Raw genomic sequence first — 14,318 nt, forward strand, 5'->3', positions numbered from 1 at the left:
CCTGAGTGGGCCACAGCTCCACCAGGACTCAGTGCCCCCTCCTTCCCTCAGCACAGAACCCAACGGCACCCAGAGGATCAGGGAAATCAAGGCTTCCACGAGGTGCCAGCTCCCAACTGCCCCCAGGAGGACAATGGGTTCGGAGCCCTGGGTGCCCCAGGTGAAGGAGTCACAGAAACCATGAATGGGAACTTGGGGGCACCATGCCTGTAAGAATTGCCATTTATTCCCGAAGTTGCCAAAATCATCACCAAGGATTCACCGAAGGGTGCATGAGGGGACGAGGAGGCTCAAACACTGATTGAGGGGCCAGTCAGGAGTTGGGAGGGAGGGAGATGGGTGGGGGGACCCCCCCCCCCGCTGTCCCTCCCCCTTCTAATGCCGTGGGCAGGGGTCCCCCTCCGGCCGCACCCCTCCCCATCCCCAGGTCCAGTTTCTCTCCAGGGAGGCAGGGTCGGGGATGGGGGGAGATGGTGTAGTGTGAGTGGGCCCCAGGAGGGGGAAGGACGCTGGGGTGGGGGCAGGGGTCCCCCACTTCACATGCACTCACAACACTGGTGGCCCAGGGAGCAGGAATGGGGGAAGCCCCCTTCCGCCCTGGATTATAGGAGGAAGGGATTAGTGTTGGGGGCTGGGGGTCCCTGGGGCATCATGGGGGGCAGGCCAGGGCCCCCGCCAAGGGGAGAGATGTACGTCGGTGGCGCTCCAGCGACCGGGGGCACGGGGCTGAGCCGGAGCTGGTTCAGGGTGAGTGTCGCGGGGGGTGCGGGCTGGAAGGGGTTGGTGATGGAGGGGCCGGTGGCCGGGCCTCCTGCAGGGGGAGACGACAGGGAGCGGAGTTGAGTCAGGGGTCTGCCGGGTGGGCCAGCACCCCTGCTCCCGGGCCACACTCACCGCTCGGCAGGAAGGGGTTGGAGGCCTTGGCTCCTGGCGGCGTGGGGCCTGGCCGGCTCACCAGCGAGTCCAGGTCTACCAGGGCGGCATTAGGCCCCAGGAACGACTCAGGGGTCTTCCGCGTGGGCGGCGTGGGCGTCGGGGCGGCTGCAGGTAGGGGGCTCCCCACAGCTTCGGCCAGAGAGCCCCCAACCCCACTCATGTCGAAGGCACCGGGACTACGAGCGGGCACCTCTCCAGCAAGCAGCTCCAGCTCCCCTGAAAGGGGCCGCAGAGGGGGTTCAGGGGAGAGGCTGCCGTGGGGACCCTGAGGAGGCGGCCCCAGAGCCAAACCATGTGGGTGTGAGGCCAAGAGGCAAAGCCAGGAGGACCGCTCTCTGACAGCCTCCAGGTCGGGGACCGACCCCAGCGGGTGACAGCAGAACAGCACCGCTTTTGGGAAGCTCACACGACAGGTCACGACTGCCCCAAGGGGACGCGCGGGGGGACAGTGGCAGGTGCCCACCGTCCCAGGAGACTGGGTGATGTGCCATTAGCGTGAGGCCTGATTTTTTGTTTCTTAAGATTAAAGAACCCCATCTGCTACTGAAAGACATGCACACATGTAGCTGAAGAGAAGCCTGGAAGAGTGAGACCTGCAGACTGGATGGCAACCTACGGTCAGCCTGGGGTGGGGGAGGCACTAGTGCCAGGCCTGCTCCCTCCACAAAGCCTGCTGCACTCGAAGACGCAGAAAAACCAAGGGCCCAGAAGGAATGTTACCCAGGGCGGGGAGGTGGGCACTATGAAGAGAGCCCCCAACACCACACAGACTCGGGGTCTCACCTCGAGGACAAGCCCAGGGACAACCTGCAGACACAAGGGCCAGCCCGGACTCTGGCCGGAAGACAGGTGCTCGGAGCTCCAGGAAGAGGGGCGCACAAACGCCCCTGCCCCAGGACGCCGGTGGGAAGGTGAGGAAAGGCGTGCGGTCCCCAGAGGGAGGGGCAGCCATCAGGCCAGTCCAGGCGCCACACCGCCCGGAGGCCCCCAGAGTCTGCACTGCACTCCAAGAAACATTCCAGGGTGACAGCAGCATTTGGGGAAACTGGAGAAAGGGAATCTCTGTACGATTTTTGCACCTCTTCTCTAAGTCTGAAGTTATTTGAAAACAAAGTAAGAAGTTCCTCTTTACAATGGGTGAACGACCAGCTCCACCTCGGTCACGCTGTTTTAAGAGCCCTGGGGGAGCCCTGGGGGCCGGGCCCACCTGGGGACTGCAGCCATCCTGCTGTGTCTCAACCCGCAAGCAGCCGCCCAGCCTGGAGGACAGGCCTCCTGGGCTTGGCGGGGACACTCACCCGTGCTGCTCCCAGAGGCGGGCAGGGCTGTGCGCAGTTGCTCGAAGTCGGAGAACTCGTCCGGCTCCGTGTCAAACCCCCCGACCGCTGTGGGGTCAGGGTGTGCCCTCAGCTTCCCCAGGGGCCCAGGTGACGCGACTCCTCCCACACTCGAGGCCCGGCCCCCCCGGGCCACCCCCCAGTACCTGCGGTGCCATTGGCGCTGGGCTTGGTACGGGACCCCCCCCAGGGGTCTGAGAAAGCCGGGGCCGGGGCCCAGGGATCGGAGCCTGGGGGTCCGCCGACTGGGGCCCCGCCTGCGTGAGGAAGAAAGCAGGTGAGGGGCTGGCAGCCCACCCCGCCCCCCAAAGCCAGGCAGCCCTGAGGCTTCAGGCCCCTCCCCAGCTGGCCCCTCCCACCATGTCCCCACTCTCCAGCCCTGCGGCTCACACTGCCAGGCACCCTCTTCTGGCAAAGCCCCCCTCAGCCTTGAGGCCTCCAGAAAGCCCCCGAGAGGCCCCCGGCCAGGGTGGGGTGAGGGGTCTCATGTGTGCCTCTCACCCAGGCCCCCCCCCTGCCTCCTACAGCCCCCACAGCCGCTGGGCACCCACCCCCGGACTGCACGCCACACACAGGGCCAGGGAGGCAGTGGGCACTCACCATCTGAGCTCCCCCACGGGTCGGGGGTAGGTCCTTCTCCAGCCACAGGGGCCGCAGTCTCACCCCAAGGGTCAACCGGGGGCCCCGCGGGGGCAGCAGGCCTCCAGGGGTCCCCGGAGGCCGGTGTAGGAGCCGGACCACCCCAGGGATCAGCAGCGGGAGGCACAGGGGGTCCCCCCCACGGGTCTGAGGTGGGGGCCGCCGCGGGGAGGGCAGCAGCCACGGGCACTGGGCCCCCCCAGGGATCCGCGGCCTGCGGAGCAGCCGGAGCCGTGAAGACGTCAGCAAGATCCATGAGGGACGACTGCAGGGAAGAGAGAGGACAAAGAGAAAATGCGGAGCGGGGGCAGACCCCGACCGAGAGAGAGAACGCCGGAGGAGACGGGACAGCCACACAGCAGAAAGGGCAGTGGGAGCCGGGTGTCAAGGTGAGGCAGACCTAGCCAGGGGACCTCCTAGCGCCCAGAGAGGACGGGAGCGGGGGCAGACGCCCAGCTGCTTGCTCCTCTGACACGCTCCACCCTGTCCACCTCCCCACCCGCCCCGGCCCTCCTCCCCGCAGCCCCTCCGTCCACTCTCCGCACAGCAGTCGGCTGGCTCTGCAACACCACACACCCGCTTCCCACCCAGCCCAGGTCACTGACCAGTCCCCGACGGAGTGAGGACAGGGCCACAGCCGCCGCCCTCGGCCCCGCACCCGCAGCTCACCACGCGTGTCCCGGGGGTAGCCCAGCTCGCTCTGGGTGGGAGGTGCCTCCGCAGACCCTGCACACCCCTTCCCGGGGCAGGGGAGCAGGCAGGGCAGGACCGAGATCCTCCTGGGCTGCGTCGGACACTGATGGGGCCTCTGGCCAAGGCCGGCCTGGACACGCTATTCCGCCAGTCCGCCCGCCCACCCAGGCCCGGCCTGGCGCCCACACTCACCTCCTCCTGGCCCACAGTCTCCCTCTTGCTCTCCTCGATGGCCATCTGCAGCCGCAGGTCATCCCCACGGCGGATCCGCTCCTCCTGTTCCGGCCAGAAGCAGCAGGCAGGGGAGGGGTCAGACTCTGAGCGACGGGGCTGACACTGCACTTCCCCCTACCCCACCCCGAAATGGACAGCCCCGAACCCTCCCACCCAGACAATGGCGACTGAAAATTAAAATGGGATGCGGACGATGTGTGGGATGGGGTGGGACACGGGGTCTCAGGCCGGGGCGGGGGGGACGATGACAGTTGGGTGCTGTGCAGGGGCCAGGACAGGACGGGCTGGGCCGGGCCGGGCTGCTCTAACGGGCTGGGGAAGCACAGGGTGCCTGACTCTGGGTGTTTTCTGCAGGGGGTGAAGGCGGTGGAGCCCTGGGGCTGTGATGGAGAGAAGGGCACCCTCACCACCCAGAGCAGCCACAAGGCATCTGCTTCACGTGCCGGGTATCCTTCCGGGGACCCATTAGACACAAGGTCCCACTGAAAACGCTGCAGCAAGGATGTGTGGGGGTGGGGCCCTTCAAGGTGAGAGGAGGCGGGGACCTGGGGAGGGTCTCAGGGGAGCCTCGGGGTGGGGAGGCTGCTCTGACCTTATCGTGCTCCTCACGGCTCAAACTAAGGGCTAGCTGGAGCTGGACGTCATCCTCGGGGCCGCAGGACGGGGGCTGGGGGAGAGAGAGTGTGAGGGGCTGGGGGAGACAGGTGGGGCCCAGAGGCGGGGAGAGAGAGACGAGCACACACAAGGATGGAGACAGAGAGCCAGGCTCGGGCAGAGCAAGAGACACACACACAGACGTAGTCCCCGAACTGGTGAAGAACAGCAAAGAGACAAGCCTGGGGTGTGGGTGGGAGCCGGGCTGGGCAGGGCCAGGAAGGCCAAGCACCCAGAGAGGAAAGGGAGCGGGGAAAGACGGGGCAGAGGGCGAGGAGAGGAGGGAGGCCGGGAGAGGAGGGGCAGGCAGAGGCTGAGGGCGAGGCGTCGAGACGGACAGCAGAACGGCGGTCAGCCCCGTGCCCTGTGGCCCGGCCGTACCTGGTCGGCCTCCTCCTTGCTCATGGCCAGGGCCAGCTGGAGCTGCAGCTCCTCCTCCCCGCTGCTCTGCGGCCAGGCCTGCTCTGCCTCGGGCGGGGGCCCCGAGCCCACGGCTGCGGAGGAGGCTGAGGGGACACACATGCTGAGGCCCAGATGGAAGAGGGGACCCCACGGCCCAGGCAGCCAGGCTGGCAGAGCCTGAAACCCCCCACCTCCCCTCGGGCCTGGCCTCCCTCCCCCAAGATCCCCAGTGGGGCCCAGACCCCAGGCTCCGTGGTCAGGGAGGGGGTGTGGTGTGCATGCAAACCCACGGAGGGGTGCGGTGGCCCTACCTGCAGGAAGGACAGGGTCAAAGGAGGACAGCCCTGATGGCCCAAGACAAAAGTCTGCTGATAAAGAGGGAGGGCCCTGGGGAACCTCTGAGCCCGTGAGCTAAGTTCCTGCACCGGGTCAGAGATGCCTTGTGGCCTGTCTCAGGGCCCCATCTCAGGCCCCAGGGGGACGGAGGGCCTTCCTCCCTGGTCCCCAGGTGCGAAAGCCCCCAGTGGGGAGCCTGGAGCCTCGGTCTCCAGGGCCGGGGCCCCATCCCGGGACAAGGGGCGAATGAGGAAAGGATGGAGACAAGACATGGGCCCAGACAGGAGGGAGCGCCCAGCCTTCCCTCCACGGGCCAGGCTCGCTCCTGCCGGCCAGGGAGCGCTCGCCATCACACGTTGCCTCTCCATCCTGACCACCTACCAAGACACCACCTCCATCACCCGGAAACTGCTTGGGCCTCCTATACGGTCCCGCCTCCCCAGACCCCCACCCCCACCCCCATCCAAGAGCTGCCAGGTAGAGCTGCCAGGCCCACCTCTCGGCATTACTCCCATCTCTACCCTTCCCGCTTCAAACGCCCAGACGGCTTCCACCTGCGCTCACGACACCACTTGGGGAATGTTTCTACCTTCGACACCCAGCCAGTCCCAGCATAAAAGGCCCTTCCCAGGAGCACTCAGGATCCTGCACACCCATATATAAAACTGAAAGCTTCCCGACACAGCTGGACCTCCCATCACGGAGGACGCCCTTTCTATCTCCTCTATGTCACCTCTTGTCCTCCTAATCGCTGGTCGCCACCCAGCACCTACACTTCCTCCAAGTCCCCCTCACCACCGCTCTGGCCCTCCTCCGTCCTGTGCAGCCACCTAGGGCCTCAGCCCCCTGCCCTCTGCCTGAGCACAGCTCCCGCGGTGGCAGCAACCTCCTCCGGGCCGCGCACCCCCTCTCGGGCACAGGCCGCCTCCAGACAGACCAGAGGGGGCGCGCAGGTGAAGGGCCCGGACACCCTGGCTCACCCGTGGCGGTCTGTGCCAGCTTCTCCTTGGTCTTGAGCGCGTGGGCACGCTCCTCCCGCAGCCGGTCCTCGTCGCGCAGCAGGGCCACCAGCTGCTTGGCCTTCTCGCGCACGTTCACACCCTGGTCCTTGCCGTCACGGTCCACGTACTGGAAGTCCTTCAGCGTCTGCACGGCATACATGTTCTCCTTGCACTGCTGCGACACGCGCTCCGAGCCCGTCTTGATGAGGTACTCCATCAGCGTCATGGCCTGCAGGGGGGACGCACTGTCACCCGAGGCCCAGCTCACCCACGCCCTCTGCAGCACGAGCTGCCACCGGGATGGACCTTGAAAACACCACGCGGGGTGGCCGAAGCCGGGCCCCAAAGAGCAGAGTGTGCGGGAGTCCATTCACAGGAGATGTCCGGGCGGGCAAATCCACAAAGTGTGCCCGGGGACTTGGGGGTGACTCTCAGTGGGATAGGGAGATCCCCCCTTATGTCCAGGGGGACGAAAATATTCTGGAACTAGGTGGGGTGATGGCTGCACAACACCACCAAACTGTGCACTTTAAAAGGGTGAACCGTGTGTTCCGTGACCTACGCGCATCTCAATAAACACCGGGAAAGGGGAGACGGCCGCTGCATCACCGCAGCCCACGTGGGGATCGCCAAGCGATCGGTGCAGACCCTGCCTTGTTCATTAAAACGAAGATCTAAGGTCGCACAGCCGGAAGGCAGCTTGTTAGGTCCCGCTCAGGGTGCCCAGTGCACGACACATCCGCCCGCTTTCTCTAGCACCCTGTGAGTCTGGAAAGTGTCACCCCACGCGTAAAGTTTCACACCACCCGGGCACAATCTGAACACAATGGCGGAGGAGGGAGATGCCGTGCAGGCAGGGCCCGTCCAGGCCTGGGCGCCCCGAGGGAGGACCACGCGGGCAGGGAAGTGAGAACACTCTTTGGGATCTTCTGCATTTTATGACATGGGAACAAATCCCTTTTCAGCAAGGTTTAATAGGAAATACCCCCCCACTCCTCACCCCAGGCAAGGCCTTTGTGGTCTGAAGAGCCTGGAATCCAGGCAGTCTGGGGAGTGAGGTGAGGGGTCCTGGCCCCTTTCAGGCTCTGTGGGAGGCCATGGCCACTGTCCGCAGGAAAAGGGAACACCTTAGATTTTGCAGGTGACACCAGGGGCCTCCCAGAGTTCCCAGACCCACCCAGGGCTCCTAGGCCTAGAGCAGAACAAAACAGAGAGGGAGGGGCAGGCCACCCCGGGGAAGCTGTCTGAACCGCAGCGGAACAGGGAATCCGCCAGGGTCACGTCTCCTCAGGCTTCCCAGGGAGCCTGACCTGTATCTGGCATGGGTCCTGAAGGTGTGTTGACACTATTCACCTCTGTAATTAGAGATTAGTCTTTAACTGATCGAGAGATGTTTACGCCTTAGAGGAGAACGGAAAGAAGTAAAAGCACATCTGCGTGTGGAAGGCAGGCTCCAGAACCCCTGGGCCAGCGGTGCTTTGGAATTCAGAATTTTCACGAGTTCGCGCCATAAAGACTGCACACACCACGTGTAACGAAAGTCCCCCAGAGGAGGGTGACACCAACGGTCGCACTCTGTGGGACCCTCAAATGACAGGTAATCCACCTCACCACAGTCCAGATGGGGCCTTGGTGCCAAATGCCTTTTGAAAACTTTCGTTCTCAGAGCTCTGGGGACTTTGGAACTGCAGTTTAAAGACTGTGAACATGGAAATAACCCAAACACCCCACAGGGGGGAAAGAGATACACACGTATGAGCCGTGGGGTGTTCATATGACAGGAGCCCCACACACACAGCCACGTACGTGAACGAGTGGCTGCTCCAACACGTCAACCCCCCAGACGTGACGGCGAACAAAGACAAAAGACAGCAGGCACCAAGGCTCACAGGCCACAGGACTCCACGCCTGGAACAATCTCGGCAGACGGAAGGCCGGGCACGGTGCCTCCCGGGGCCACATACTCTATCTCCACCTGGGCAGTGGCTACAAAGGGGTGCACACACCTAAGAGCCAGCTGGGCTGTGCACTCAGAACATGCGCCTCGATGGAAAACATCACAGGTTTCCAAAACGGCCTGATCCAGGATGTCCCGGGCCATCAGAATGCGAGCATCCTCTTAAACAGGGGTCAGCAAGCTTTCTCTGTAAAGGGCTGGGTGATAAACCCGTCAGCATTTCAGGCCGTGCACTCCCGCTCCTGAGAGCTCAGCCCTGCACCAGGCCACGTGTGATAAAGCTTTACTTACAAACATAGGCGCAGGGCCAGGTGTGATGCGTGGGCTGTAGTTTACTGACCCCTGCTTTCAGAAATAAAGACTGAGACCCTGCACTCCTCAGCGAAGTCAGGTGACACAGCCCGGAGTCAAGAGGGTGGGCTCAGGGATGGCCCTCTCAGCCCCACCACAGCGAGGGCGGCCCTGAACCTCTGCATCTCAGTTCCCCCACCTGGAAGAAGTACCTCTGCTGCTCTCCGCCCACAGGCACCGGTCACAAAGAACCTGCCACCTGTGGCCTCTCAGGACTCACCTCCCCTCGCACACCTGGCCCGGCCCCCTCCCCACCCAGCTTCTGCCCCTCCCCCCAACCTCACACAAAGGCTCCCCAGCTCCCCCTGCCCTTTCCCTTCACAAGAAATGACTCAATCGAATCCAAGACCAAGACCCAAGCGTGGCTTGTAGGGAGGGGCGTGGAAAGGAGCCAGAGCAAACGGGCCTCAGATCCCGGCTGGAACATAAGCAGCGCCACCTCTCCAGGCCTCAGGCTCCTCGTTCTGGAACCCACCAGGGACCCACCCCAGCCTCCGGAGGACAGACATGCCCCAGTCCGCGTCCACGAGACCAGGGGCCTCACCCACCTTGCCCACCCCCACATACAGAGCAGGCCCTCAACTGCCATTTTACTGAAGGAACAGCGACAGAAGGACTCACCAACACCCCTGGGCCCCAGGAGTCGGACTCTCCCACAGAGGGAGGTCCCGGGACTGGCCTGAGGCCGCAGTGCTGGGGGTGGGGCCTCGCCACCTGCCCCAGCCCAGGCCCTTTACCACTTCCTGACCCACCTTGAGACACCAGGCCCCAGGTCCCCAGAACAGCAGTCAAACGAGAAACCCACCCACTGAGCGCTGCCTGCAACCGAGTTCCCTTTACCCAAAGCCTGTGGTCTGTCCTTCTGTCCGTTCACTGGATCGGGGCATGTGTGTGTATCACTGGGGGCACTTTAGCCACATTTATCAAAATGGCACAGGCACATGCCCAGAAATTCCAGTTCTGGAAAATGGCAAACATACACGGACATTCATGGCTGTCTTGTTTGTAAAAGCAGAACACTGCAAACAACTTAAAATTCCAGCACCAGGTAGCTGGCTACGTCAATTATGATCAACGCAGACAGCAGACAGGAAATTGTTTAAAAAAAAGAAAGAGTGACAAGTCTTTGTTGTCCTGATGAGAAACGATCCCTAACACGTATGCCTGTTTTCCTTTTTAAAAGTAGGGAATGACTTCCACACGGTAAAATTCACTCTTCCTTACACGCTGCTTAGCGCTCTGGTAACTGCATACAGCCACAGGACCACCGCTGCAACGAAGATACAGAACCAGTCCGTGGCCCCCAAAACTGCCCGGAGCTGCCCACCTGCCTGGACCTCCACGCACAGATCACCAGAGAGGACAGAAGCTGGGGACACGGCCGCCTCTGAGGGCGGGGTGGACACTGGGCACCCACTTAGGCCTTCTAAGTGGATCAGTCTTGAGAACGTGCCACTTCTTCAAAAACCACAAGGACCAAAATTCTTTGTTGCCTTCACTAAAGGAGAGAAGTTTACATAAATTACGTAAAGACAGAACTCCAGCTCCTCTTGGAAACCAGGAAGGCGGCCCAGCTCTGGACGCCCCCTGGTGGGCATGCCCCCACCCAGCTCTGCACCCCGCACTGACCTTGTAGACGTGCCGCCAGTTCTTGCCGTGGTCGTTGAGCCGCTTCCAGATCATGCTCATGATCTCCGAGAAGGCGACGACGTTGTAGGTGAGGTCAGCAATCTCAGACATGAGGGAGCTGGACGGGCCCCAGGGGTCGTTGCTCGTGGCCTCCCGAACCTTGATCTCGGCCTCCGAGTAGTTGTGGACGATGTTCTTCATCTGGCGCCGCAGTGAGGAGGTCGACATGGTGGCTGGCGGTGGGGAGGGGGGCAGGCCCCCCGGGGCGTGCAGAGACGGGGCGGAGGGAGGCCGCGGCAGGGACTGGCAGGTCACCGCATCTGGGGAAAGGAGAGGACCTTTGGGAACACAAACGGGATCTGCGGCCACCCGGCTCCCCGCTGCCTGCGGGGTGGAGGACCAGGTCCCCACTGTGGCCTGCGAGGCTCTGGCCCTGGTTAACCTCGGCCTTAGTCACCCCATCCACCTTTCAGTTCCTCAGTCGTGCCCAGATCCTTCCCGCCAGGGCGCGGCTCAGCGAGGCAGAGCGTGCAGTGGCAGGCCACAGGCCTGAAGGAGGCGCACCCCAGCCACCACTTCCCGCAGCGCAGTGATCTCCTCTGTGAGACGGCGCTTCATTCGGAGTCCAGAAAACTGGAGGGAGGCTGCTGCACAGGAAACGCGCTATCCACGTGGGTGGTGTCAAGAGACAGTCCCCCTCACGAGGTCCTCGCACCCACCCGCGGGCTCCGCTGGAACACCCCACCCCGACACCACAGCCACCATTCCCCAGGGGGCCTCGTCGGTAGGCTCACTCGCCCTGGTGATTTTCTACTCGTTTGTCTGACTCTGTGGCTGAGGCCGCCCTGAGAGCCCCATGGGGGCAGAGACCACGTTTGTCTGGACGTGGCTTTTCCCATCAGAGGAGCTGACCCGGAAGAGCCATTCAATAAACCGTGCAGGAAGGAAGGGAAGGAGGGAGGGCAGGAAAGACCTCTGGAGCAGGAGTGAGGGGGGCAGAATCCGCTGCAGAAACAAGGACACACAGGGAGGAGGCCGACAAAGGGAGCAGAGATAGACAGGAGGGAGTATGCCAGGGGGACGAGGTGTCCCAACGCGGAGGCTCGCGGAGGAGAGATAAGGAACAAGCCCGCTGGCTAGGCCCCAGCTTCGTGCCAGGCACTCCTGGAGCACGAGACATCCATTATCTCATTTAACACTGCGGGCGGGGTTCTACCAGCTGAGGAAGCAGAGGCTCACGTAGGTGAAACAACCCAGTCAAGGTCACACACTAGGCATGGCGGCACAGACTCCACCCCAGGCCACCCTGGGCTCCAGAACATACACTTTTAAGTTAACCTGTGCCGAGAGGAGAGTGATGGGAAAGAAACAGAAAAAAGAAGGGGATCAGGCCAGTGAGGCCCGTCACAGCAAGCACTCACACAGCCCTTGCCCCGTGCCAGGTGTGCTCTTGAGTGCCTTACACACGGTAACTCCGTTCATCCCCATGGCGCCGTGATTCACAAACACCTCACAGGGGAGGAACCCAAGGCACAGGCCTCACCTCCGGAGCAGCCCGGTTGCAGAGCAGGCTCTGACCACACGGTCCACAACCTTTCCAGCATGCTAGCCACAGGCAGAGACCTACGGAGATCTCCTACAACCTGAGTCCCAGGGGAGGCAGCTGGCCCCTGTCTTGAACACAGGAAAGCAGGCACTTGGGAGACAGATGTGAACAGCTGAAAAAGGACGGCCAGGGTGCCAAGACGGACTCAGCCAGACACACTAAGACGAAGAGCTGATCTGACAGCTAACAGTAGGAGACTGAAAGGAAAGGGAAAGAGAGAGAAGAAAAACAGGCACAGAGAAAGCTGGGCAGACAAAGACACGAGAAACAGATAAACACGGGAAGAGAGTGAGGCAGGCGGGCAACCAGAAAAGATGGAGACCCTGAAACGCAAAGAGGCAGTAACCTGGGACAGGGAAATAAGAGACAAGAAAAATGGAGAACACGAAATCTGGGTCCAAATTCTGGCCTCCCTGAGATTCAGTTTGCTCAACTCTGAAATGAAGGAAAAGATTCCACCCGGCAGAACTGTTGATTAAATACAATGGATACATAAAGTTCTTGGCACTGCGCCCCGTGGGTAGTAGTTCAATAACGTTGGCTACTATTATTGTCAGAGAAAAAACAGAACTATTTCCAAAAGGGTGGCCATCAGAAAATGTTATCTTAACACCATGTATTTATATTAACGGGCATTAGAAGATATATTCCACCTTCACAGCAAAACTAAAACTTCACAGATACTGCTTAAAACAAGACTACGTTTTTCAAAATTGCTTAGCCCAAAGAGAATTACTAGATCGAATAAAAGACAAATCATACGGCAAAATTCTCCAAAGGGTAGTCAGATATCAAACGATGTCAAACGTCATCTGTGTGAAACAAAAAAATCTACAAATAATAATGGAAACCAGAGCTGCCAGCAGTTAACTACACACTTACTACGCGCCAGGGTTAGGCACTTAAAAGCATCACCTCCGTTATTAGGCAAAGCTGCCCTATTACGCAGGAAACATAAACACACTAATTTTAAAGACTAGGAAACTAAGGTTTGGTGATAAATCACCTGACAAATCTTACAGGCTCTCAAAAAGTGGACCTCTGATTCCAGAGCCGGGTTCTTCACCAAAACTAACTCAAGAACCTGGGGGAAGGGGCAGACCCTAGACCAAGCGACAGACCCGCGAAGAGGGACTCGGGCTTGGAGGACACGGGTACCAGGACAAAAATGAGATGGGAAGACGGCGGGGAGAGATGCACAGAGACTAGAGACACCTGGCGAACGGAGACACCAACATTAATCCTGACCCTCAGACGCCGAAACGTGACAGAAAAGCAGAACGAGACCGGAACAGACACACGGAGACAAATGCTTTGCAAAAACGCCGAAACAGACACGGACATGAGCACAGGCGAGGCCCGCGGGAGGCAGCGGCGCTGACACACAGACACAGGCAGACGCGGGAGAGACGAAGAGCCGCGGGCGGCCCAGGCCGGCCGGGAGCAGACACACGAAGGCCACGGAGACGCCCGAGCGCGCCCGCCCGCCGCGCCCCGGCCCGCGCTCACCTCGGCCCCCTCACGCCGCGCTCCAGGGGGTCATGGCGGGCAGCCCCCTGCCCCCGCTCGGCCTCGGTGTCGCGGGGTGCGCGCCGAGCCGCGAGCGGCGGACGCGGAGCCGCGCTTGGGCGCACGCGCGGACGCACGGAGGGCCGCACGCCGACGGCCCCGGCGCCCCGGCGCCCGGGAGGGGCGCGGAGAACCGGGCGGGGGAGGGGAGCCGCCGAGCGGACGGGAAGCAACCAGAGAAGGCGACGGACCGGAAGCGGAAGTGGCCGCGCGACCCGCCCAGCCGCCCCGTCTGCGGCGAGCCTGCGCAGTGGCTACTTCCGAGGACACGCTCTCCCGCGTGCCGTCACTTCCGGCGCGCGGGAGCTGTCGCCAGGATCCACTTGCCTCATTTCCGCCCGCCTCCGCGAAGCCCCGGGTACGCGCACGGAGAGGCGGGGCGCAGCGGGGGGTCGGCCTGCGAGCTCGGCCGAAGGCGAAGAGACCGCATCGTCGTCCCCAGACCGCCCCCGCGCGGTAGCCCCAGCCCCGCTAGACCATGCCCCACCGCGGTGCCTTGGGACGATCTGAACTCCTGCGCCCACAGGGCTACCCGGATGCGCCCCTCCCCACTTCATACGGGGGCCCGTCCACTGCACCCTCCTCCCCGGGGCCACGCCCTACGCCCGTCCTAGAGGAGCAGGCCACGCAGGCGGGGTGTGCCACCTCGGGTGTGCCAAGGGCACGGGTGCCCGTGCCAGATCGACAGTGTGGACAGCTGGGCCTCCCAGGGCCGAGCCTCAGCCTGGGGCCAAGGGAACCCCTGAGAACTGGAGGGGAGGGCGTTACACACACCGGACACGGAGCAGCTCCATAAAGTAAAATACAACAAAATGTTTAATGAGCAAATTCGTCTTAGCAAATATGAAACTGCCACAGAGAGTAGGAGAGGGACAGGGGCCACGGGGTGGGGGGCAGGTCTGGGGAGACTAAAGAGGAGAGAATCAACTATGTAAGAAACCAGGGAGGACACGGTGGAGAGGACCAGAGGCCAA

General features: G+C 62.2%; 1 protein-coding gene across 2 annotated transcripts; it reads right to left on the reverse strand.

The window, feature by feature from the left end:
- Nucleotides 1-187: 187 nt before the first annotated feature.
- On the reverse strand, nt 188-13,546 carry EPN1 (epsin 1). Of its 2 annotated transcripts, XM_032613442.1 has the most exons (11): nt 13,285-13,546; nt 10,170-10,489; nt 6,212-6,461; nt 4,875-4,999; nt 4,432-4,506; nt 3,798-3,881; nt 2,874-3,177; nt 2,420-2,530; nt 2,235-2,321; nt 895-1,152; nt 188-811 (listed from the first exon to the last, which is right to left on the reverse strand). In XM_032613442.1, exons 2-11 carry the CDS (start codon nt 10,395-10,397, stop codon nt 603-605), a joined length of 1,731 nt encoding a protein of 576 aa, XP_032469333.1. In that variant the 5' UTR covers nt 10,398-10,489; nt 13,285-13,546; the 3' UTR covers nt 188-602. The 2 variants fall into 2 exon arrangements, with proteins under 2 accessions (XP_032469333.1, XP_032469334.1); XM_032613443.1 differs by lacking the exon at nt 4,432-4,506 and having other exon boundaries at nt 193-811.
- Between the last annotated feature and the right edge of the window lie 772 nt (nt 13,547-14,318).

This window comes from Phocoena sinus, chromosome 19, assembly GCF_008692025.1.
Source record: "Phocoena sinus isolate mPhoSin1 chromosome 19, mPhoSin1.pri, whole genome shotgun sequence".
NCBI lineage: Eukaryota > Metazoa > Chordata > Mammalia > Artiodactyla > Phocoenidae > Phocoena > Phocoena sinus.

Coding starts and splice junctions, on each gene's coding strand:
- EPN1 (XM_032613442.1), bottom strand. CDS start 10,397: ATGTCGACCTCCTCACTGCGGCGCCAGATGAAGAACATCGTCCACAAC. Junction 4,507..4,874: donor GCAAGGAGGAGGCCGACCAG/GTACGGCCGGGC, acceptor TCTCTCCCCCAG/CCCCCGTCCTGCGGCCCCGA. Junction 3,178..3,797: donor AGACTGTGGGCCAGGAGGAG/GTGAGTGTGGGC, acceptor TCTTCCCTGCAG/TCGTCCCTCATGGATCTTGC.